Source organism: Urocitellus parryii, chromosome 5 (genome assembly GCF_045843805.1).
Source record: "Urocitellus parryii isolate mUroPar1 chromosome 5, mUroPar1.hap1, whole genome shotgun sequence".
NCBI classification, from domain to species: domain Eukaryota; kingdom Metazoa; phylum Chordata; class Mammalia; order Rodentia; family Sciuridae; genus Urocitellus; species Urocitellus parryii.
This window is the reverse complement of record NC_135535.1, coordinates 75,107,933-75,131,071: the sequence shown is the minus strand read 5'-3', so window position 1 is coordinate 75,131,071 and position 23,139 is coordinate 75,107,933. Positions and strand designations below refer to the sequence as shown.

Sequence of the window (23,139 nt, the reverse complement as noted above, 5' to 3'; positions counted from 1 at the left end):
ATTAACTTAAAATGTGAAATCCAGGGCCAGGATGACAAAACATTAATCAACCATTCTGATGCCTATTTGTACTGCTGGAGTTTTCATGGAACTGCTTTACCTTTCAAGGAAATGAACTATAGTTGTAGGTAATAAATGTAACAGTTTATGAGACATAAGTTCACTGAATATACTTACAGACTTAATCATAATTTCCTTGTTGTACTTTGTAAAACCTGAAGTTTTTTTTTTAACTAGAGATTAAAGTGAAAATACCCATTCCCTTAAGAAGATCTTAAGAGGGCTTTAGCTGATTTTCATTGTATCAGACAACATACCAGCTTATGAAAGAAATAAATTCTGCCAGGTGCACTGGTGCATACCTCTAATTTTAGCAGCTTGGGAGGCTAAGGCAGGAGGATTGCAAATTTGGGACCAGTTTCAGCAATTTAGCAAGGCCCTAAGCAACTAACTTAATTTGATCCTGTCTCAAAATAAAAAACAAAAAGGGATAGGGATGTGACTCAGTGGTAAAGTGCCCTTTAGTTCAATCTTCCTCCCAGAAGAAATAAAATTCTGATAATACTAAGTACTATAATAATTTTATAAGATTTAAGGAAAATAAATAGATGACAGTTGTTACAAAGCTAAATATACTTTACATGAAAGTTGAACTCTTATTCTAAAATACTTGTGTTTAGGAAGGAAATTTTAATTTGCCAGTAAGATATGCAATTCTAGTCAGTTTATCCGGTTAGTTAAGGCAAAAAGATTTAATGGATTGTGGAACTTGGATCTATAAAGAAGCCCTTTAAAAATCTACTATATAAATCATTTTCTGGTACTTTTCACTCAACTATCTCAATCATCTCTTATGGAAATCAGGATTTAGTTTTATTAATTTCTTTCATTCTAAAGATGAAAAAAAGTAAGGGATTAGAGAGAGAGAAAACACGACCTGAGGCCAACTCTAGTTAGCTGTTGAATACAGACATGAAATCTGTTGGCTCCAGGGGGTACCCTCTTTCTGTTAGGCTAGAGCTAAGCTGCCCATTGATTTTGGACTTCCTGAACCTTACATACTCAAACATGAGTCAGAAATAGAAAAAGAGGAATCAGAAGAAGACAGAGGATACTGCTGTACTGAGTACAACAATGAAGGTCTGGGTCCTTATTGTTAACTAATGTCATTTCCAGTATAAATTGTTCAAAAAAAACTCTGGCCCTCACATGACACAAAAACATCAGGAAGGCCAAAAGTAAAAGATTATTTGTAGAAAAAAACTAGAGGACTGGTACGCTGGAGCATTCTTTCATTTTCCCTAATTACTACTCTTTCAGTAATATTCTCATGTACTGAGAGACTTGTACATGCCACACACAATGCCAGCAGAGACTGACACTATCCCCACTTTCTCTTTAGAAGTTTTTAGTTTGGGCAGGGTTAGAGGCAAACAGGTAAACAAATAACCATAACATAACATCGGAAAATAATTATTTAGTTACATACAACGGACTAGGGAGCAGTTCTACTTAAGGGCAGGAGGGAAAGGAAAGGGTATTCTGGAGGAATAGTTGAAATGTATCTATGTATACTAGCTACAGTAAAATAATTCTTAAGTTTTCAGTCTGGGAAACACAACTAATTTCTATTTTAGTTAAGTTTTAACATAGTACAACATTCTGTAAAAGAGAGCCAACTGTAAAATAAATGTAGGCAATATCCAAAAAAAAAGTGGATAAGTAAATTAATTAATTTATTAATGTTTTAGAGGCAGTGATGCTATGATGCCATTGATTTCTGAAATATTGCCCCTTCTGTTCTGAACATTCTTTTTCTCCAACAAATTTCACCAATCTTACTCAATTAGCTATTCTACAGACTTACAATGTTCACAAAATCCTAATAGTAACATTTAAATCCATGGGGCATATTATATTCTTGGACTGACAGGGAATTGTCACACTAGAATTTTCCTACTCCTTTTTAATTTTTGTGACCTGGGGGTTTGTGTATGGATTTTGTCCATTGTGATTATCACAGTTCTCAAATTAGCACATATATTGATATCCTACTGAATAAAATAGCACATCTTTTAGAAATGATATTTTACTTTTCTCAATGAAGAATAAGAGTTGTTGGGATGGGCTGTCCAGAAAAATCAAGGATGCATAATAAAAACATTATAATATTGCTATAGTTTGGATTTAGACTATCCTCCAAAAGTCCATGTGTTAAAGACTTAATTCTGAGATGTCACTGTTGGGTGGTGGCAGAACTATAGGGTCTCATTTGAGGTCCTCAGGTCATCGAGGATGTGCCCTTGAAGGGGATTGTGCGACTGAAGCCCCTCCCTCTTTCTCTTTCACTCCTTAGCCAAGAGAAAAGTGATTTTGGTGTACTACACATTGTGTTCATGATATGCTGCCACAGGCCCAAAATAAATGATCCTGGTCTAAAAATTCTAAACTGTGAGCCAAAATAAACCTTTTCTCATAGGGGTGGAAAGCTGACTAAATCAAAGATTAACATGGATATGTTTTAAAGTATAAAGGAAAATTTAGATAAAATTTATAAATAAAGCACTAGATTAGAAGACAAATGTATAAACATCCACTTTGATAGATCTCTTTGGGCTATTCTGCCAGAAACTCAAATATCTGTCTTCATTCTAGTTAGTAACTGGAAATACAGTGGTGAAAAGCAATGCTTTAACTGAATCCAGAATTCTAAAAATTACCACTGTAAGAGTATGGAAGACTTTAATAAGAATCCATAGAAGGCCAGGCAATGTGGTGCATGCCTATAATCCCAGTTATTCTGTAAGCTGAGGCAGGAGGATCGAAAGTTGGAAACCCACCTTAGCAACTTTGTGAGACCCTATCTCAAAGATGAAAAGTAAAAGGGCTTGTGAGGTAGTTCATTTTGTAAATAGAGCCCCTGAGTTCATACCCTACTATTTCAAGGAAAAAAAAATTTCATAGAGGATTAGATACTTTGAACTTGTTTTATATGGAATACTTCAGATATGCTTTACCACTGCCTTTTATCTCTAGCAAATAATGGTTGACTGTAGCCCTGTTTCAATTTAGGATAGGCTGTGCCAGCCTAGTGGTGGATCATCTGCTTTACAGGTGTGGGCTGTCAGTAACTGCACTACATCAGTTCCTCATTTAGTACAGAAAACAAGCCTTGTCTGAAATGCAACAGTTAGTTGCACTACAGGATAAGAAACATTTATAGAAAGCAGTTGAGAAAAGCAACTTAAGACTGCTAAGGGCTTTAGTGAAACAAAAATTTAGAACTTTTCATCTGTACTCATAAAAGGTTATTTATACACAGTAGATCATAAAGCATAACTATCTCTTTTTTCAGTTTTTTTCAATTTTGCTTTTATTTATTTTTATTTGGAGCCCGAGGTATGTTTATTTGGTGATGAAGAGTACAGAATTCCCTCATGAATTAGTTGTAGAGGTTTTCTTCTTTTTAAAATTAATATTTTTATTTATATGTGACAGCAGAATGCATTATAATTCTTACAATATCTCTGGTTGAATACACATTATATTCACACCAATTTGTGTCTTCATATATGTACTTTGGATAAGGATGTTCATCACATTCCACCATCATTTCTAACCTCATGCCTCCTCCCTTCCCCTCCCACCCCTCTGCCCTATCTAGAGTTTGTCTATTCCTCCCATGCTCCCTCTCCCTACCCCACTATGAATCAGCCTCCTTTTATCAGAGAAGACATTCAGCACTTGGTTATTTGGAATTGGCTAACTTCACTTAGTATTATCTTCTCTAATGCCATCCGTTTACCTGTAAATACCATGATTTTATTCTCTTTTATTGCTGGGTAATATTACAATATGTATATATGTCACATTTTTTAAATCCATTCATATATTGAAGGGCATCTAGGTTGGATCCATAGTTTAGCTATTGTGAATTGTGCTGCTTTACACATTGATGTGCTGTGTCCCTGAAAGATTCTGTTTTTAAGTCCTTTGGGTATAGACTGAGGTGAGGGATAGCTGGGTCAAATGGTGGGTAAGCATAACTATCTCATCTTCAGCTTTTTATGTATTTCAAAAGCATATTTAAAAACTATGCATATACCAACTACTAGATCTGTTAGAAAAACCTATTCAAAGCTGTCCATTAAACCAGCATTCTGTCAGTATTCCTGGGAGCAATTCAAAGAGAGCTCTTGCTCAGCAGAGAGACATCTACCACAGGTGAGAAACTCCCATAGGGAAGGCTGACCATGTTCTAAAGAGCTGCTCCCCGAACTAGCTTCCAAGATAAACATTCTTTAAACTTATCCTGGCTCCCCTGATTTTTCTTCACAGACTTCTCTAGTTTCTCCTTTTTTGTCCTTTCAAATTGGACACCTTTATGACCACATTCTAGCTCTGTGATCTCTACAAATGCTTCATTTACTTCCTGCATTTTGTGCTGCCACTAAGATGCCTGGGGCCACTTTACTGACTTAGTGACCTTGTCAGCTGTGTGATACCTTCCCTGTTGCATCTAATATATTGTGATATCCTAAAACTCTTAGTTCATGGCAGAAAGGAATAAAAAAATGAAAAATCTTAAACGTTAACTGAGCAAAAGCACTGAATGTATACAGTTTCTAAGGCCAGTTGGCTTCCTCCTTGTCATGTATTCCTCATGTTGAACGGTTGATGGTGAAACTTCAGTGAATTCACTGGAAAAATATTAAAATCAGTAAAAAAAAATTCTATATATCTTCTTAAATTTTTAGTTAAAGTTGTAGTAATAAATCATGATCAAAGTTATAGTACTAAATCAAGAAGTACGCAAAAATGTTCATTGCTACCAAGATATCAGATACAGTAGTTATCTCCACAAGGAAGAAACTGCTCTGGACAGTACATTCTTTCTTTAATGTTGCTAAAAGTAGCTTCTCAGACAATGGAAGCACACATCTCTGCTTCTAATCACTTTTGAAATTCTTCAATTTTGTCTGAGTGTGCTAGTTGACTTTCCCCATGTTTCCATAGATATACCAAGCTTTACTATCCAATCTTTGTTATAAACATAGTTTTTCATCAATGTTTGTTGAACAATTAAAGGCAGAATGAGTGTAGATAAGTTTCATACGAATGGAAACTACAGTTTGACAGGACAGATGCAGAAAACAGTTTCAGAAGTTACTGACCTATAAAATGTAGACTTAACTCTGCTATGCCACTTTTCTTCATCCCTTCTTCTAAGCAGAATTTTGATCCCCTAATTCCTAAGCCACAGATAATCTACAAGTTAAAGAGGTCTGCATAATCACGTACTTCCCAAAAGATCAGAGTTAAAGTAAACAAGATGACATTCACTGTCAATTACAATTTCAGTCTTACCCAAAAGAAAGCAAATCTGTGTACTTCTATGAACATCCCATTTTTAATGATTCGAGGAATTTAAAAGTCCCTCCTATAAAAATTTCAACATTAAGAGTTTTTTGAGGGTAGAAAGACATAATTTTATAAATATTTACAGTCCATATCCCATATATGAAATATTTTTCCCTCCAGCTAGCCACAAACATTTTTTTTCAAACTTTCCAATAATTTTAAGTTCCTAAAAGCCAGGTTGGTTTCTAGAACTCACATACTTTTCCTAACTCTTTCTTAAATGTCCTTGATTCTAAGCACGACACAAAACAAATACTTTTCTTTCTTCATGCATTTGCAAAAGGAACATTCATTTTGTTAAAATAATTTCAGTGAATGCTTGTGCAAATGTTGCTATTCTATGAGATTATAAATCTTAGGAGTGATGTCTGAGTCTTTTCAATATACTTTTAATAGCATGTAGCACAATGTCAAATTTCAATGTTATTAAATGACTCCAGAAAAAAACTACATTTCCAAGTGTAAATGCCATGCCAATGTGAACAGAATTTAAATTGTTACAAAATCCAGCCTGCCAATAATTAAACATGAGAATATAAATATTTATGTATTTGTCCATGCAGAACAGCTCTATATTCAATTTTCCCCCTTCAAGTCATATATCAAACAAGTAACAACAAAAAATATTTTTATATATCTTATGTTTTAGAAGGCACTAGGGTACATGTGCCACTTCCACAAAGTGCCACTTCCACAATGCAATTCAGTTTATCTTGCTTTATCAGCTCCAAGGAACAGATCATATAGTAAAAAAGCATTGAAATCCCAGTGGGATTTACAAATACCAAGCATAATTTCTTGATCACCATATAGGTCTATTACAGGTCAGTTATAGTTCTGTTCCACATTTTCTTCATGATCAAAGATAATGGAACACCTTTTATTTTGGGACATGGCCAACCTTACGGCAGAGGGAAAAGGACATGGCACATTTTGGTTTGAAACTCTGAGTCTTATAGTTGGCTCAGACATGACACTGACTGGTTCCACTTGCACACTAAGACTGAATGGACTGGGGAAATATAATTGTTCCCTGGAGAGTGGCAGCAGATATTCTCAAAAATAACAAAAACTTACCAAGAATAGCAGATAATTATAATAAAAATGGAATGACAACAGTGTTATGAATTTCTAGTCGTTTCCTGCCCAAATGTTAGAATCATGCTACAGCCAAATTTCTTTCCCCTCCATATATTTGGAATATTTAGAGAATTCTTACTATGTGATTCAATACTGCATCATGTCCCGGTATCACATGGAGCCATTCACTGAAAATCACTGCCAATATGATTTCCACACCTATGAAATTATACCTGAAAAATCCAATTAAATTCCTAAATGTAAGATTTTGATGATGTGATCCAAAGTCAGATTTCTAGTATTTGCCTTCTTCTATTTCCCATTGCTTCATCTGCAGACTTTTTGACAACTTCTGATAGTTATAGACTTCATCTCTGCTTACAGCATCTTCTGTTGCTTAGTTGCACTAATATTTGATGAACCAATATTCACCACTATGATCCTATATTAACTACTTACATGCAGTTCAAGCCTTGGCTTGTAACCTTCTAACAAAAGTCTTCTTTTATCTTTAGTGAAAAAGAACTCATAGACTACTTTTCAAAAGGAAGTATGAACTGAAAAGTTTTTTTAAAAATGTAAAAGGAACATGGGCTGACTAGAAATGTAAGATTTTGGTAAAAAATGGAAATTTTAATGTATTATGAATATTACTAATTTGGCTAAAATTCTTATAAAAGTGATTATTATTATCCACAAATGTGAGGGTTCTTTGATTTGTTTGCTTTGCAACATAATTAAGCTTCAGAATCTGCAATAGAGTCATTAAATCCAAAGGAGTTTAAGTTTCTGGACTTGAAAAAATAATAGGTCTAAGACATGTGATCTCTGAAATTACTATAGATAAATGAATCTTATGGCAGATACTATTATAGCTGCAGATTTTAAAGTGAATAATCTAGCATAATGACTTTGATTCCAGCAAAAACATGGAAGAAAAGTATTTAAAATGTAAAATGGATTAAAATATTCTATATTAGTCTGCTTCCCTATATATAAAAAGTAAGATTGCATATATTAATTTTAAATTCTGATGGCATTAGGAGCACACCTGGAGGTCTTTGCCCTGTAATAAAAATAATTAGTAAAAAATTATAAATACCTGTAGATATTTATTTATTTGTGGGGCTGGGGATTGAATGCCAGGCCTTGTACATGCTCTGCAAGTGTTCTACCACTGACCTAAAATCCCAGGCCCTGACATATTTGTTTATTAATGGTAAATCTCCTTTTCTAATATATCTCTCTAAAAGTTAGACAACAACAACAACAACAGAGGTAATGAAGGGAAAACATCTCAATTTTTGTTGTTGGGCGTCATTTTGTAATATTCTTAGTCATATGCTATTACCATATATTTACTGCTTTTCTAGTATACTGGGGATTGTTTTAAGGAAATTTGCTGAATATGTCTTCCAACAATTTTTTAAAGAGTAATTTCCAAGTAGCATGACCATAAGCAATATTTAGTATGCAGTAACACACTTGAAAAATACATGGCTGAATTTTATAAAAACAGTTTTTAGGGTTTTAAATACTCTCAGTAGCTGGGCATGGTAGTGCACACCTGTAATCCCAGTTACTCAGGTGGTTGAGGCAGGAGAAACTCAAGTTCAAGGCCAGCCTGGGGAACTTATTGAGACTCTGTCTCAAAAAATAAAGAGGGCTGGGGATGTAGCTCAGTTACAGAGTGTCCCTGGACTCAATCCCCAGTAAGGCAAATAAAAAATAAATAAATACACACATAAATTAATTAATTAATTAAAATTAAAAAAATTAAAATCTAAAACGGTCTTAGGTAAGCACAGACACTCTATGTTAATTAAAATTCTATTACTCTCATTTTTTCTTTTACATGTTTCATTTCCTAAAAATAAGTATGAATGTAGAAGAGGTAACTCAAATGAAATGATTAGACTATAATATCCTCTCATTTGGAACTTTGGCTAATTTCAAACCTTCAAAATTTTAAAATTATTGATATATACAAATTACCCAGGGTTTAAAAACACTGCAGGGCACAGGTATTAGAATTTCTATCTTAGGCAAGAAGATACATATTAGCCAGTATAATTATCATACAAGTTATATAAATGCCTTGTTTGGGGTTCTGAGTGGTCCTAGTTAACCAGCTTCCTCATGGGCAACTTCTTCCTTTCTGTCTGGCTCCTATCAAAGATGAGTCCCAGACATGGCTGTTCTGGCAGTGCTGTGACAAGTCAGACACCAGAGCCGGCTGATGGCACAGGTCACAACCAACCAGGGGTCAGATGACCACCTGTGTGGGGGGTCTCCATTTGGAGACCATTCTCAAAGTTTGGGGATTCTTCTCCCTTATACCTATATTCAGTAATGGGTTGGTTTCCAGGTTTCACCAAGGGAGGTTAAACTATTGTTGTCAAGGTGAGCTTTGCTCTAAGATGTTTAAAGAGCTGCATGTGCACAGAGGCATCCTTGTTTCCGGGCAATCCCTGGACCAGATTATAACACACTGTCAAGTATCGTGTGTTGTTGGCCCTGGGTGATGCTTGAGCAGGCCTCATGGCTATCATTACTCTCGTAGCTACGACATATCTCTTGTAGTTTACTACAATGTTCTTGCCAGAGGACAGGAGGGGATGTAATAAGCATTGTTTTCTGGGGCTAATTGGAGACTGCAAGGAAAAAGCAACATCTGCTCTGGGAAAAAAATGATGATTATAAGTCAAGCAGAGATCAAAAAGGAGAAAGAGGGTGGTTAACCCTAGGTAGAATGCACAGAATGAGGAAAGGTATAAGAGGCAGGAAGTCATAGTGGACATTGGGAGATGGCAAGGGGTTTACCTTGACTAGAATTCTGTGCAGGAGTATAAATGGTCAGATGCAGAGAAAACAGGCTGAGTGTTGTGGCACAGCACGGCTCTGAGAAAAACATCGTTGCTGAATGAATACGATGAACAATGGATTGCCAAATAGGGAATCTATCTAGCTATTTTAGTGTTTCTAATTACAAAGCAAAAATGCTGTATTAGAGGGAAACAAATACTGAGTAAGCACATTAAGAAATATTCCTCATTAGTGATATTTTTAGTCAGCAGGTTTAAAGTTCCAAAATAGATTATTTATGGTGTATATAGAGAGCCAGGAGGTATGGAGGTGGATGAATAGACACAAACACATAAAAAGTATTCTAAGGCATTTATCTATTAGGAAATGCTTATTGTAATGCAAAAACTGTTACTGACAAGAAAGCACATTACTGAGAAAGAAAAATTGATACAAGATATTTTTATAAAGTATTGTTTTCACAATATCTTTAGATAAGCTCTTATTTGATCTTCCTAACAACCATATTGTTCAGCACAGCAATAATATTGTTTCCATTTTACAGATGAAGAATGTGGCTGAGAGGACCAAACTATGAGGTAAATAATGAAAGCCCAAATTTATAATGACTTCATTCTAAAAGTATGTTTTTCTATTACTTAACTGATGCTGCCCCAAAATAAGGTGGACTACGGGCCTCTTGACTTTTAGAAAGTCATTCAGATCCTCTAGGCCATCCTCACCTGTGAAATGGGAATAAATAAGATACTTCAAGAGGTTTTGAGTTAGTTCTAGGTTACAAGTTTTGAAGAAGACTAAAAGTTTATCTGCTTTCAAATGAACTGGAGAATATTATTCATGGAATTCTCTTAAGATTTGAACAATCTTTGCTATCTCTTCTATGCCTCCCCCCACCAACTATTGTTTGTGCATTTTTTCCTGCTTGATCAGTATTGCCAGAGGTTTCTTCATTTTATTGTTCTCTAAAATCAACAATCTTTATTTCTTATCCTCTCTGGTACTTCTTTACTTTATTTCATCCCTCACTTATCTTTCTAATTTCTATCCTCTGTTTCCTAGGCAGGCTTGCTTTTTATTCTAGTTCTAATTTCTTATGGATCTGTTTAACTATTGATTTTGAATTTTGTTTTCCATTATGCTGATTTCTTTTTAAAAAAAAATTTTAGATGTGTAGACCTTTATTTTATTCATTTACTTATATGTGGTGCTGAGAATCGAACCCAGTGCCTCACACATGCTAGGCAAGTGCTCTACCACTGAACTACAGCCTCAGCTGTCTTCTTAATTCACTAATTAATTTGAAGTTTAGATTTTGTATTTAATTTCTAAGCTGAAGTAGAAGAGGTGATAACTATTGTGTTACTGTTTGGCAAACATATTGCATTTTGATTAGAAAATGTATTCTGCATGGTATTGGTTATTTGAATATATTTAGAATCTTTTGGAATAGATGCATTTATATAAATTAATTAATTTTATTTTTTGTGCTTGAACATGAACATTTTCATAAGTGTTCTAGATTTGCTTGAAAAGAATGAAGTACTCTACTTGTTAAGTGCACAAAATCTTACATAAAGCTTTTAAATTTCCAAAGTTCTTTGATTTCTGCTACTTTTTTTCTTTTTGACTTAGCACTTATTTGTTTTCATTGTGTTTCCATCCCTTCTGTGATCTCTTGTTAATAGTGAATAGCTGTCTTTAAAAAAAAATAAAACAACTCAGTATGAGGATGTTTGCCTTTATTGGGGTGCCTCATTGGTTTGTATTTTTATTGTAGTGAGTTAGGTTTATATTCAGTTCTATTGGATTGTCTGTGATTTCCCTTAACGATCGTTCTGTGTGTGTGTGTGTGTGTGTGTGTGTCTTCCCTCTGTTTATTAGTTTGATTTTACTGTGTCTCCTTTTAATAGTTCATAATTTAAATGTTAAGTTCCCATACCACATTCTATACTACTATGTATCTTGAACTGTAGGTTTGTAGGTTTTAGTTTTTTTCAAAATTTACTGATAACACATTATATATATACATACATACGTAGACAGTGTATATATTATAGCATATAGCTTTCAGCATAATTTCGCAAAAGTGTATCATATCCCTTATTTCTTTTAAATATTATTTCAAATTCTCTTTCAAAAACTGGGGTGTTTTGTAATATAGGTATTCATTTGGCCATCTTTCACATGTGCAGCTTTCTCTTGTTTACCTGATGGTGTATGTCTTACAAATGGAAAACTTGTTCTAAGAATTTTCACAGTGACTGCATCCCGCCGTTTTTGATCTCTTTTTAGCAAAGACTGATGTAACCAACAGCAGTGGTCAAGTTAAGAGAAAGGCTGTTTCCCAGCAGAGGGAAGAAAGAGTAAGAAAAACTTTGTGATTTTATTTTTCTCTATTCTAAATACTTTGAGATTAGATTATTCTAACAATATGCTATAAACATAGAAATTCTTAAGTATTTTCTTATGTTAGTTTTATTTATTTTCTGTGCCTCATCTTTCTCTAATAGTGTATGTAGTCATAGGATAATGATACAAAAATATAAATAAAATGTAAGAATAACTTTCTAAATTATTCTTCACAAAATAAAACCACTAATATACATTTCCACTAAAATGCTATACAACTTATCTGCAAAACATAAGAATAAAACTCCAGTTTTGAAGCTTCTGACTTCTAAACCTACTGAGGGTGAGAAATACATCTAATTTTAGTATCTTTTATTATTTATTAGTAGACATTTCTAATAATCTTACAGATTAATTCTCTGAAATATGGGAAACCATATTCATTTATTATTGCTAAACAGACTTCATCACATGTTCATGATTCTAGACTAGTAACTTTCCCTCCTGGAAAAAACAAAACCAAAAGCTAGGGGTTTAAAGCTATAAACTAGTTACATATACTCAAAGTTCTTTTAAGGGTTCATTTAAAATAACAACTGCATTTCTTTTACATGTTTCTTTGTTGTTATCATATTTAAAATGCAGTCTGGACTGTCCCTCAACTACCATAAAGTTTACTTCTTTGGAGTAATTCCCTAATAAAATGATTAATGGTAACAGCATAATGATTAATACTAATACATTATATTTTATAGTTCAGAGGCAATACAAGCACTTTAAAGATTTAATTGCCTTTATGATAGGTACTATGAGGTAGACAGGATGAGAGCATATTACTCCTTTTAATGAGAATTTAAACCACAGAAGAGTTAAAAGCCATATCATTTGTACATTTACACATTTTATGTGTCGAAGAATATGGATATTAGTTCATAAATGTGGGAAGGATTTATTCTATATAAAGATTTCATTTATGTCTCTACTATAAACTAGTATGTTCTGTTACAAAGAGATACAGGCTACCAGACAGGCTGCACACCAATGATTTCCAAATTTTATCCTTATTTTGCTTAGTTTCATGGAATCCTAGGAAAGTACTCTAGAAAAAATTAGTTCCATAAGGAATGTAAAGTGGCATTAATTCATTTTGACCTTACAATGACCATTAAGTTCAGGAAATTCTAGTTTGGAATTTTACAGCATAGGTATATATAGTGGCAAAACTGCCTTGGCAATATTTGTGAATATTTGCCTTAAACTAAAGATCCCAATTCCTGTGGTTTATTAGGCAGAGTTGAGTCTGGACTTCAGGCCTCCAAAGTCTGGGCCTGAGTGCTTTCTTCTCTGAGAGTATGAACTACACAGGTGCAACGCTTTGCACCCACCACCAGTACATGTAGCTTAAAAAGAACTAGTGCAAGACACCCTGAAAAACTAGAAATCAGACTCATATTTAACTTGTATTAGACATTTTTGTTTAGTAATGAGTAACATACCTGCCCCAGGCTGCCTCATTTGTGGATGCTTTATTAACGGGCACACAAGAAGAGTCAATGACAGCTGATTTGTTCATCTTGTAGCAGAAACCGCAGTCTGGATCCAACATACATTCGTTACAGTAACTAAAAAATAAAAAGAATTATGGTCATGTTGGCAGAGACAACTGGTATTTACCATATACTAGATTCCAGGCGCTTTTCTGTATTTTCCATTCTATTTTTCAGTAGGATTTGGTCTCTGAGACTGGTTTTGGCCAAGGCAAGTGACATGTGCTGAGCCAGGTGGCTGGTCAATTCTGTTTTACCCTATCCTGGCTAGAGCAACTTTGGAAACAACTATGAGAAGGAGGAGGCTTGGATCTCAGAGACTGGATAGAGAAGAGTCCCAGTTAACCTGAAGCAAATAAACTTGCTTTCCTCAACCACAGACTGGTTCATCTTGATTCAGCTCTGATTGGTTCCAAATTGTACTAAAGTATTTTTTTTTCATCAATGTTTCCACATGTACTATAATTTAAAAAACTGGAAATAGTTAGTTTTTTCCCCAAAATATGACCTGAAACAAGCATTTTGTCAAACAAAGACAAAATGGATACCTAATGAAAAAGTTAAATTGAAATATCACCCAAATATGGCCACTGTTAATATCTTGATTGACAGTTTTAGTTTTAACAAACACATAGAGTGTTGACTAAGTATTATTCTCAATTTAAAAAAAATGGGTACAGGAAAAAAGGCTAATCTTTCTATGAGTTAATCACTTCTACTGGCTGGATCATGAGGCCATATTCAGTTAATCATTGCTCACCTGGCAGTGGTATCCTAGCTGCAGGGAAATTTTAAAGTGGGTAGAGTTTCTCAATCTAGGCCTACAGTGAGCTTTAAAACAATTTTTCTTGCTATCGGTTTTAGGACACTTCATTGCAAAACACTGGAGACACTAAAGATGCATAAGCCAGAGTCCCTGCTCCTTGATAGACAAAAGGCAAGAATGAGAAACAGATGTATAATACATAATGAACACACAACAGAAAATAGGTGTAAGCTACTCAAAGGACAGAGGCCTATTCATTTTGCCTGTAAGAGCTAGGAATAATTTCAGAGGTGATATCTGAAGTAAATTATGAAAGCAATTTACCAGGCAAAGAGGTAGAGGGAAACACGTTTCAGAGGATGGCTTATTTTATTATTAAAGATCAACAGTATAGAATTAATGAATATCTACTTTCTATAAGTACTTTTACTATGGGGCATGAGAAGAAAACATATCTGAAAGACATGCAAGTCATCTAAAAGCGATATGAAGGACAGTATTTCTCAATCCTCAAAATTGAAATAACTCTTTGATTCAATTAATTCATTTAAAAACACTAGCATGGCTTAAAAACTAGATTTATTATCATTTTAGCAGTCTTAGTAACCTTTTGCTTTGGTAAACAATCATCTCTATTTTTGAATGACACTTTAGTCCTAGACAAAAAGCAAAAGAGAAGCCTTTTAAAACCTACTGAAAGGTCAATATACTTTAGAGAGGTGATTCAGCAATGTAAATATAAAACTGTCTACACAGGTGATAAGCACAATAAAACAACTGAAGGCATCAGAAGTCAGTGTCCTTAGACTTTGGCTTTGAGAGAAAGGAAGATAATTTCTACTAGTGCTTTGTCTGTGTATTTTTCCCATATTAGGTCAAATCTAACAACCCTAATTGTGCAATGACCTCAAAGGATATTCACTCGGAAAAGGTCAACTCATGCATTTGCAGAAAAATGGCTCTATATTTCTGTGAAAATAAATAGTTCCTATAAAGGTCCAAAAAAGCATAATAAGGCTAATTATTAGTGGGAACATACTGTATGTACATATCAAGGCACATGTTATGCAGAATGAATAACCTCCTGTTATCACTAATCCATATCTGACTAAAATTTCACATTTTTCTGCTTGTTTATTAAATTATCACCTATTGCAGGTGCTAGCACAGAGATATGAGGAAGAACAAAGGTTCCTTACCTTTGCAGAGCTGATTTGGATTTTAGACTTTCTGGTGACTGCTAGTTAACTGACCCCTCTATATTCATTTGTTGTTTTCCTCCTTTTCTGTAGTTTTTTTTTCTTATCCAGTTTATTGACCATGACCTATCATTTAAATATCCTAAACTTCTGTGCCCTTCTATTATTTCATCCCACCCATATAACAAAACTGTAGCCCTACCCGAATACCAACATTTGCCTTTACCCACATGGATCACACTATAGGGCAGAACAATAGTATCCTCCCCGCCTCCATGTGTGGGGAGGTGGAATCATCTGCCTGTAATCCCAGTGACTTGGGAGGCTTAAGTAGAAGGATCACCAAATTTGAGGCCATCTGGGCAACTCAGTGAGGCCCTGCCTCCAAAAAAAAAAAAAAAAAAAAAAAGTAAAAGAAAGAAAACAAAGGACTAGGAATGGAGCCAAGTGGTAGAGCAGCCCTGGGTTCATTCCAAGTACTGAGGTAAGAAAGAGAATTAGCAAGATGACTCTTACAAAATCAGTACAGCAATTACTTTATAATTCATGATCATCAAACTCAAAATCATCCTCAATAAACTTGAAACTTTTAGTAGTTTTCTCAGTTTTTTTTTTTTTTACAGAGGACTATTTTAATCACCATGCATGAAAATTATCTCAACTCTCCTTCACTATCCTCAGACCTCCAATGCTCCATTTTCCTGTACTCTGCAGATGACTTCAAGTCCAGCTTTACCGAGAAAGTAAAAGGCAGCAGAAAGCAACTTCATTATCTTCTCAATGGAAACACTCGAACCACCCTCCTAGCCTAATGTCCAGTTACAATGGCAAGCTGTTTTTACCAAAGGCCAGTTTCCCTATCTGAGCTATTTGATTCCCTCTCAGATGCTTGTGATTTTTGGCTCCTTCTTTCCCCTTTAGGGAGAAGTTTAAGTCATGGATTTGAGAGTTTTCTTTCCTTTCAATGTCAGCATTTTAAAACTGTACACTTCCCTTTAAGCCCTGGTTTAGCTGCATCCTGTATTTAATATTCTGTGTTGTTCTTTTCACTGATCTCAAAGTATTTTTTTCTAATTTCTTGTGTCTTCTTTGACTTGTTGGCCATTTAGGAGTGTGTTGGTTTTCACATAGTTGTGAACGCCCCCACAATCCTTCTGTTACTAATATCACTCCACATGAGTCAAAAATGTACTTGGAGTGATTTTAATCCTCTACTAAGGCTTGTCTTACGGTTTAGTATTATGGTCTGTCCTGGAGAGTATTTCTTGCATACTTAAGGAGGATATGTTTATTCTGTTGTCCTTGGATGGAGTGTTCTACAAAGGTTTATTAGGTCATAATGTTTTTCATATGTATGTATGTATCTATATACTGTCTACGAACCTACCTACCTACTTTTTTTTTTTGTCCTTGGGATTTGAACCCAGGGGCTTTACCACTGATCTACATCCCCAGCCCTTTTAGATACAAGTTATCCTTAAGTTGCTAAGGGCCTCTCCACATTGCTGAGGCTGGTCTTGAACTTGTGATCCTCCTGCCTAAGCCTCCCAAGTTGCTGGGATTACAGGAGTGCACCACTATACCCAGCCAACATTTTAACCTTAAGGGACATTAAGCTCTTAGTTTCTAAAGTCTTCACCTCAGCCTATCTTCATCCACATCCTGGAAACTGTCATCATCTGTGACAGCAATCAGCAAATTACAATCTTTGAAAAAAATCTAGTCCAACAACCTGTTTTTGTAAACAAAGATAACTGGAACACAACCATGCCCATTTAATTTATGTCTAAGACTGCCTTCATGATCTAAGGGAAGAGTTGAGAAGTTGTAGCAGAAACCATATTGGCCTGGAAAGCAGAAAATAACTACTCTCTGGCTCATTATAGAAAATGTTTGTGTCATAGTTTAGATATGAGGGGGCCTCTTAAAAGCTCATGTGTGAGACAATATTTAAGAATGTTCAGAGGTGAAACAATCAAGTTATGAGAGCTGTAACCTGATTGGTAAATTAATCCATTGATATATGTGTGGTAACTGCATAGGTACAGTGTGGAGGAGATAGGTCACTGGGAGTATGATTTTGGGGTTTACATTTGTCCTTGATGAGTGGAGCTCTTTCTCTTCCTGGTTGCCATGTCCTGAGCTGATTTTCTTCTGCCAGGATGTTTTTTTTTTTTTTTTTCAGCAGATTTTTAATTTTTTTTTTTAATTGGTCGTTCATAACATTACATAGTTCTTAATACATCATATTACACGGTTTGATTCAAGTGGATTATGAACTCCCGCTTTTACCCCGTATACAAATTGCTGTATCACATCAGTTACCATTCCATTGATTGACATATTGCCTTTCTAGTGTCTGATGTATTCTGCTGTCTGTCCTATTGTCTACTATCCCCCCTCCCCTCCCCTCCCCTCCCCTCCCCTCCCCTTTTCTCTCTCTACCCCTTCTACTGTAAATCATGTCTTCCATTTGTATTCTCTTGACTTACCCCTCCTTACCTCTTATATGACATTTTGTATAACCCTGAGGATCGCCTTCCATTTCCATGCAATTTCCCTTCTCACTCCCTTTCCCTCCCACCTCTCATCCCTGTTTACTGTAAATATTCTTCTCAAGCTCTTCGTCCCTACCCTGTCCTTGTTTACACCCCTTATATCAAAGGAGTCATTTGGTATTTGTTTTTTAAAGATTGACTAGCTTCACTTAGCATAATCTGCTCTAATGCCATCCATTTCCCTCCAAATTCTATAATTTTGTCATTTTTTAATGCAGAGTAATACTCCATAGTGTATAAATGCCACATTTTTTTTATCCATTCATCTATTGAAGGGCATCTAGGCTGGTTCCACAGTCTTGCTATCGTGAATTGAGCTGCTATGAACATCGATGTAGCAGTGTCCCTGTAGCATGCTCTTGTTAGGGCTTTAGGGAATAGACCGAGAAGGGGAATAGCTGGGTCAAATGGTGGTTCCATTCCCAGCTTTCCGAGAAATCTCCATACTGCTTTCCAAATTGGCTGCACCAATTTGCAGTCCCACCAGCAATGAACAAGAGTGCCCTTTTCCCCGCATCCTCTCCAGCACTTATTGTTGTTTGACTTCCTAATGGCTGCAAGTCTTACTGGAGTGAGATGGTATCTTAGGGTAGTTTTGATTTGCATTTCTCTGACTGCTAGCGATGGTGAGCATTTTTTCATGTACTTGTTGATTGATTGTATGTCCTCCTCTGAGAAGTGTCTGTTCAGGTCCTTGGCCCATTTATTGATTGGGTTATTTGTTATCTTATTGTCTAATTTTTTGAGTTCTTTGTATATTCTGGTTATTAGGGCTCTATCTGAAGTGTGTGGAGTAAAGATTTGTTCCCAGGATGTAGGCTCCCTATTTATCTCTCTTATTGTTATGTTATGTTATGCCTCACCTTACGCCTAGAGTTGTTGAGTTGTCCAACCATTGACTGTACCTCTGAAACTGTGTGCCAAAAGGAACATTTTCTCTCCTAAATTGTTTTGTCAGATATTTTTGGTAACAGCAATGAAAGGCTAACTAAAACAGTTTGGTAATCATTGATCTGGAAGATGTATGCAGATTCCATTTTGCAGATTTGCTACACATTTCCTTCAAGCTTCCTTACTCTGAGAACAACTGCTCTGCTCTTCTACCTCTTATAAACCTTCAATGCTCCTCCTTTCCCTCTGATCCTTCATTACATTCAAGGCTTTGTTTCTTCTGTAAAAACTTCATGCTAAATCCCTCTAATGACTCTCACCAAATCTTAAATGTTTTACATTTAGTTTCTTCTGTTATAGCCACTCTACAAAACTTCATGTTTGGTTCTTTCCAATCACCTTTCTTCTTCCTTTCTATACACAAGCTATTCTGTACTGGTGGAGAAACAACACAAGAAGATATAATGATAATAATAAAGACACATTTACATGTAGGCCGGGGTGTAGCTCAGTGGGATAGCAATTGCTTAGCACATGCAAGATGCCCTGGGCTCATCCCCAGTGCTGCAAAAACAAACAGAACACACTGCAGTATTCAAACTTGGCTGGATTCACTGTTGGCAGAAGCTTCTCTCCACATGTCCAAGACTGATACCCCACACACCCACAATTTCAACCCCTTATTCTTCTACACATCATAGCCCTGTCTTTGTTGGGAATCAGGACATACTACTCCATAATATAGCACCTTCGAGGTCATACTCTTTATCCTCCTCATCTCCTCAGAAGCCTAGTTACACTGAAGTTCTCTGAAAGTAGGACATAGGGACCTTCATTCCAGAGTGGTTATAGTCTATACTTGATGAAAAGAACCTGAACACACAGGCCCTACTGAGCTCCCCAGGTTATTACCATTAAGTCACACCCTTTTGTTCTCCAACCATACTTTTTTTGTGTGTGTGTGGGGGGGTCTTTGGGCTTCATTTCTGAAGTTTCCTATGTCACACAAAACTTTGGTTAAAAGAATTTGTTATGCTTCTTTCTCTCATTCTGATCTTATTTTTGTTAAAGGTATAAATCACTATCTTTGATATAGGTAAGGAAAAGATATTACTTTTTCTTCCCTACATCTTAATTCAGAGTGAGAATTGATTAACCAGTTTCATTTCTCAGCTTTAAGCTCAGAGAGGAACAAAGTCATATTTGTCCTCACCTCCTTTCCTCAGGGCATTGAAAAACAGGAGTTCAAGGTTATCCCTGGACAAGAGATTAATTTTGTTCCCTCTGGCCATCAACAGGACCAAATACCTCATCATACTTATTATTTTCTTTTCTTTATACTTTAAGGCTTCTCCTGGACATACCCCCATAGTTTATGTGGAGGTTCAAATTTTTCCTGTGTTCAAAAAACAGGGGAACCTGTCCTTTCTGCTACTCCGTACTGCACCCCTGCCAAGGCTAGTTCACAGAGTTCTCTCAGTGAAAAGGAAATAATCATTAAAATTTGCTCAATTTCCTTGGCACCCCAGGGAGCAGGCCACTGCTTGAGAATTGGCACTGGACTTTGGGCTCTCAGGCTTCTGAAGGCAAGACAAAATTTTCTACCACTCTCTCATCTTTGACCCAGCTTTTTTTTTCCATCCCATGTACTACTTTATGGCAAAATTTCTCCCAATATAACAATGTTCCCAATTTCAACTTGACATTTGAAGGTAACACAAAATATCCTGGGGATCTGCTAATTGACCTTTTACAGAGAACATGTATCATAACTGTGGCTTTAACAAATGGCATTAAAAAAATATAGAACAACTTCCAGAAGTGGCTAACTATTTTTCATTCATGATTTGCTCTTTAAAACTTTGTTGAATGTGAGCTGATACATTCATACAAGGTTTTCTAAATATAAAAACTGGGATTCGAAACACACTGGCACAAAAATGATGCTTATAAGATTATTCTAAGCATAGAATGAAGTGTGTGTGTGTGTGTGTGTGTGTGTGTGTGTGTGTCGGGGAAGAAAGCAGATATTAGGCTTATTTGCCCTTTTTACAGTGTTACATGGGGGGAGTTCTAAATTCTAGATTTCAAGCTTTCTTCTTCCAGAGCACATGATCTCTGTGGGACCATGCATTTCCAAGAGTCTACATGGAAGAAAAAGAAATAGATAGAATGTAACCCTAAATTCACAAACTTTAACAATGTGAAAACATTATAATGCTATAACATCTCACAAATATTTACTCTTATATATGGACGACAAGGGCAGAAATTACAGTTATACCCTACTTTAAAAATTTTTACTTCTTCAAAAAAAATTAGAAATGTATTTAAAAAATGATTAGGCTTTAGAAAAGCAAATGCTGAATGAATTAAATCAACTGGGATTCCTCCCTATTGATACAAAATATCTTGAGTTTCAGACAAAACCAGATGTAGTATGGCCCTTTGCTTGTTTCTGGACACATTTCTTTTCTAGAACTTACAATGTTTTTTTTTTATCAGCTGGTTTGCAAAACAAACTGTGATGACCTAAGGGACAAGACCCTGCTTGCCTCCACTGAACCTGCAGAGCAACATCCAGCCCACTACTGCAGGCTGGATCCCCCATGCATCTACTAGATGAACTGTGCCCAAAACTCTACAAAGCGTTACAGTAGGTTCATTAGCTTGTTTCTGCTTATTTCTGAAAAAAAAAAAATAACTTGGGAGTGGGTGGGTTGAGGTAATTAAATCAGTCAGTTTTAGAATGAGATAAAAATCATATAAAACTAATTTTCAAAAGTTATGTTAGTTTGAGTCTGATTTTTAAAAGCCAAAGGCAAACGCTGCCATTTGTAAACATTCAATCAATAGCTAAAATGGAACAGGATAATTTTTTTGATAATTTGCTTTCATAAACACCAACTGCAGGGGCCACATTCCTTGAAACAACACAAAACAGCCACAAAAGAGGTCCTTCTTTTAAATTATAACCTGCAAAACTTCAGAATGAGAGAACACTGCAATAGAGAAAATCTGTGTAAATCAAGTGAGCCCAGAATTCATGTTCTGCTTCTTGAGGAGACTGGACAACAATCAAAGATTCAGCTCTACTGTGGATGCAGCTGCAGGGAGAAGTGAATGCAGAGGTCACAAGACACCAAGAGGAGACTGGCAGATACTTCATCCAGACCACGAAGACAGTGAGAACCAAAAGGTTATTTTCTTGCTAGTCATACAGAGAGAAGATTTGCCTTTTTCTTTTTCTTTTTTTTTTATATTTTTAGATGTAGATGGACACAATATCTTTATTTATTTTTTGTGGTGCTGAGGATGGAACCCCCACCTCAAATGTGCTAGGCAAGTGCTCTATCACTAAGCTACAACTTACCTTTTCAATCTCCGACTTTTCTTTTAGAAATGGGGACAAATCCACATTCACATATTTAGAAGAAAACTGGTTCTAAAACTTTAAAATGTTTCCAATTAAACTAAACAAAAGCAGAAAAAAGGCAGTGCATTGTCCAAGGGAGAGGAAAAGGTGGCCTATTTTCATTCAATCAATTGTGCATGTGTTCACATGGTACCATCGGTCTTACCAAGTGGGCCTTCTCCTCAAAAATCTTTTAAAAATTGATTTGCATTAATTTACACATTTTGAATTTCTAGTCTGTGAAGCCGAGTGTGAAATTCAGCCCTCTAGACAACAGCCCATTTGTTTTTTAAGTATGTCTCATTAAGCCCAATGTGATGGAGCATTAAGAACAGGGTGGTCTTAAAATACCCGCCTCTGGTATGCTGGAAATTTCAGGAAACTCTTGGCAGCAAAAGTAGGTGTCAGGATGATCCATTGCCACAGATCCCCTTTATTCTCCACAGTTCACTGTGCCCAGTCATTTCTTTTTAATGAACTTAACCCCCTGATTTGTACAGCATCTTCAGTTTCCCTCGGCAGCTATCCCAAACTTCCCTACTTTTTACCGTCTCCTTCTTCATATCCCCACTGCCTTGAGCAGGTGACCTGGAATCTGATTTATGGGAGAAGACTGGGACAACCATAGGGGGCGTCTGGGCTTTTTCCGGAGTCATCTGAAGGGCCCTATTTCTACATCATTATTGCAAACAATTCCAGAACTCCAGACTTCTTTCCCTGAGTGTGGATATCAGAATTCCTCCCCATATTTGTACTGTATAAGTAAAGAACTCATTAGAATAGTAAAAAAAAAAAAAAAAAAAATCAAGAAACTTAAGTAAATGAATGGAAATTAATTTAAAAAGCTGGGTACCCATTGGTACTAATTTCATAAAGTAAATCATGCCTCACCACTCCATTAAAGGTGGTTTGAGATTGCTGGTGGTCCTCTATATATCAGTTCTGAGCACTCTTCTGGCTTAATTTATCATTCTGTGATAAAATTTCCTAAAAATACTCCCCTTTTCCTAAAATTTTCTCATCTTCTGGTTCAGCAGCATGGCTTCCCTTATGTTCCTCCCATCTCCGACTGCTGCATCGTACTCTT

At 35.8% G+C, this 23,139-nt stretch overlaps 1 protein-coding gene across 1 annotated transcript in view; it reads right to left on the bottom strand.

The window, feature by feature from the left end:
• Positions 1-23,139, bottom strand: part of Slc2a13 (solute carrier family 2 member 13) — a 323,327-nt gene that overhangs the window by 44,211 nt on the left and 255,977 nt on the right. Inside the window, exon 7 of the mRNA XM_026408520.2 lies at positions 13,173-13,298. Within this exon, the coding sequence (XP_026264305.1) occupies positions 13,173-13,298 (126 nt within the window). The remainder of the gene's footprint in view (positions 1-13,172; positions 13,299-23,139) is intronic.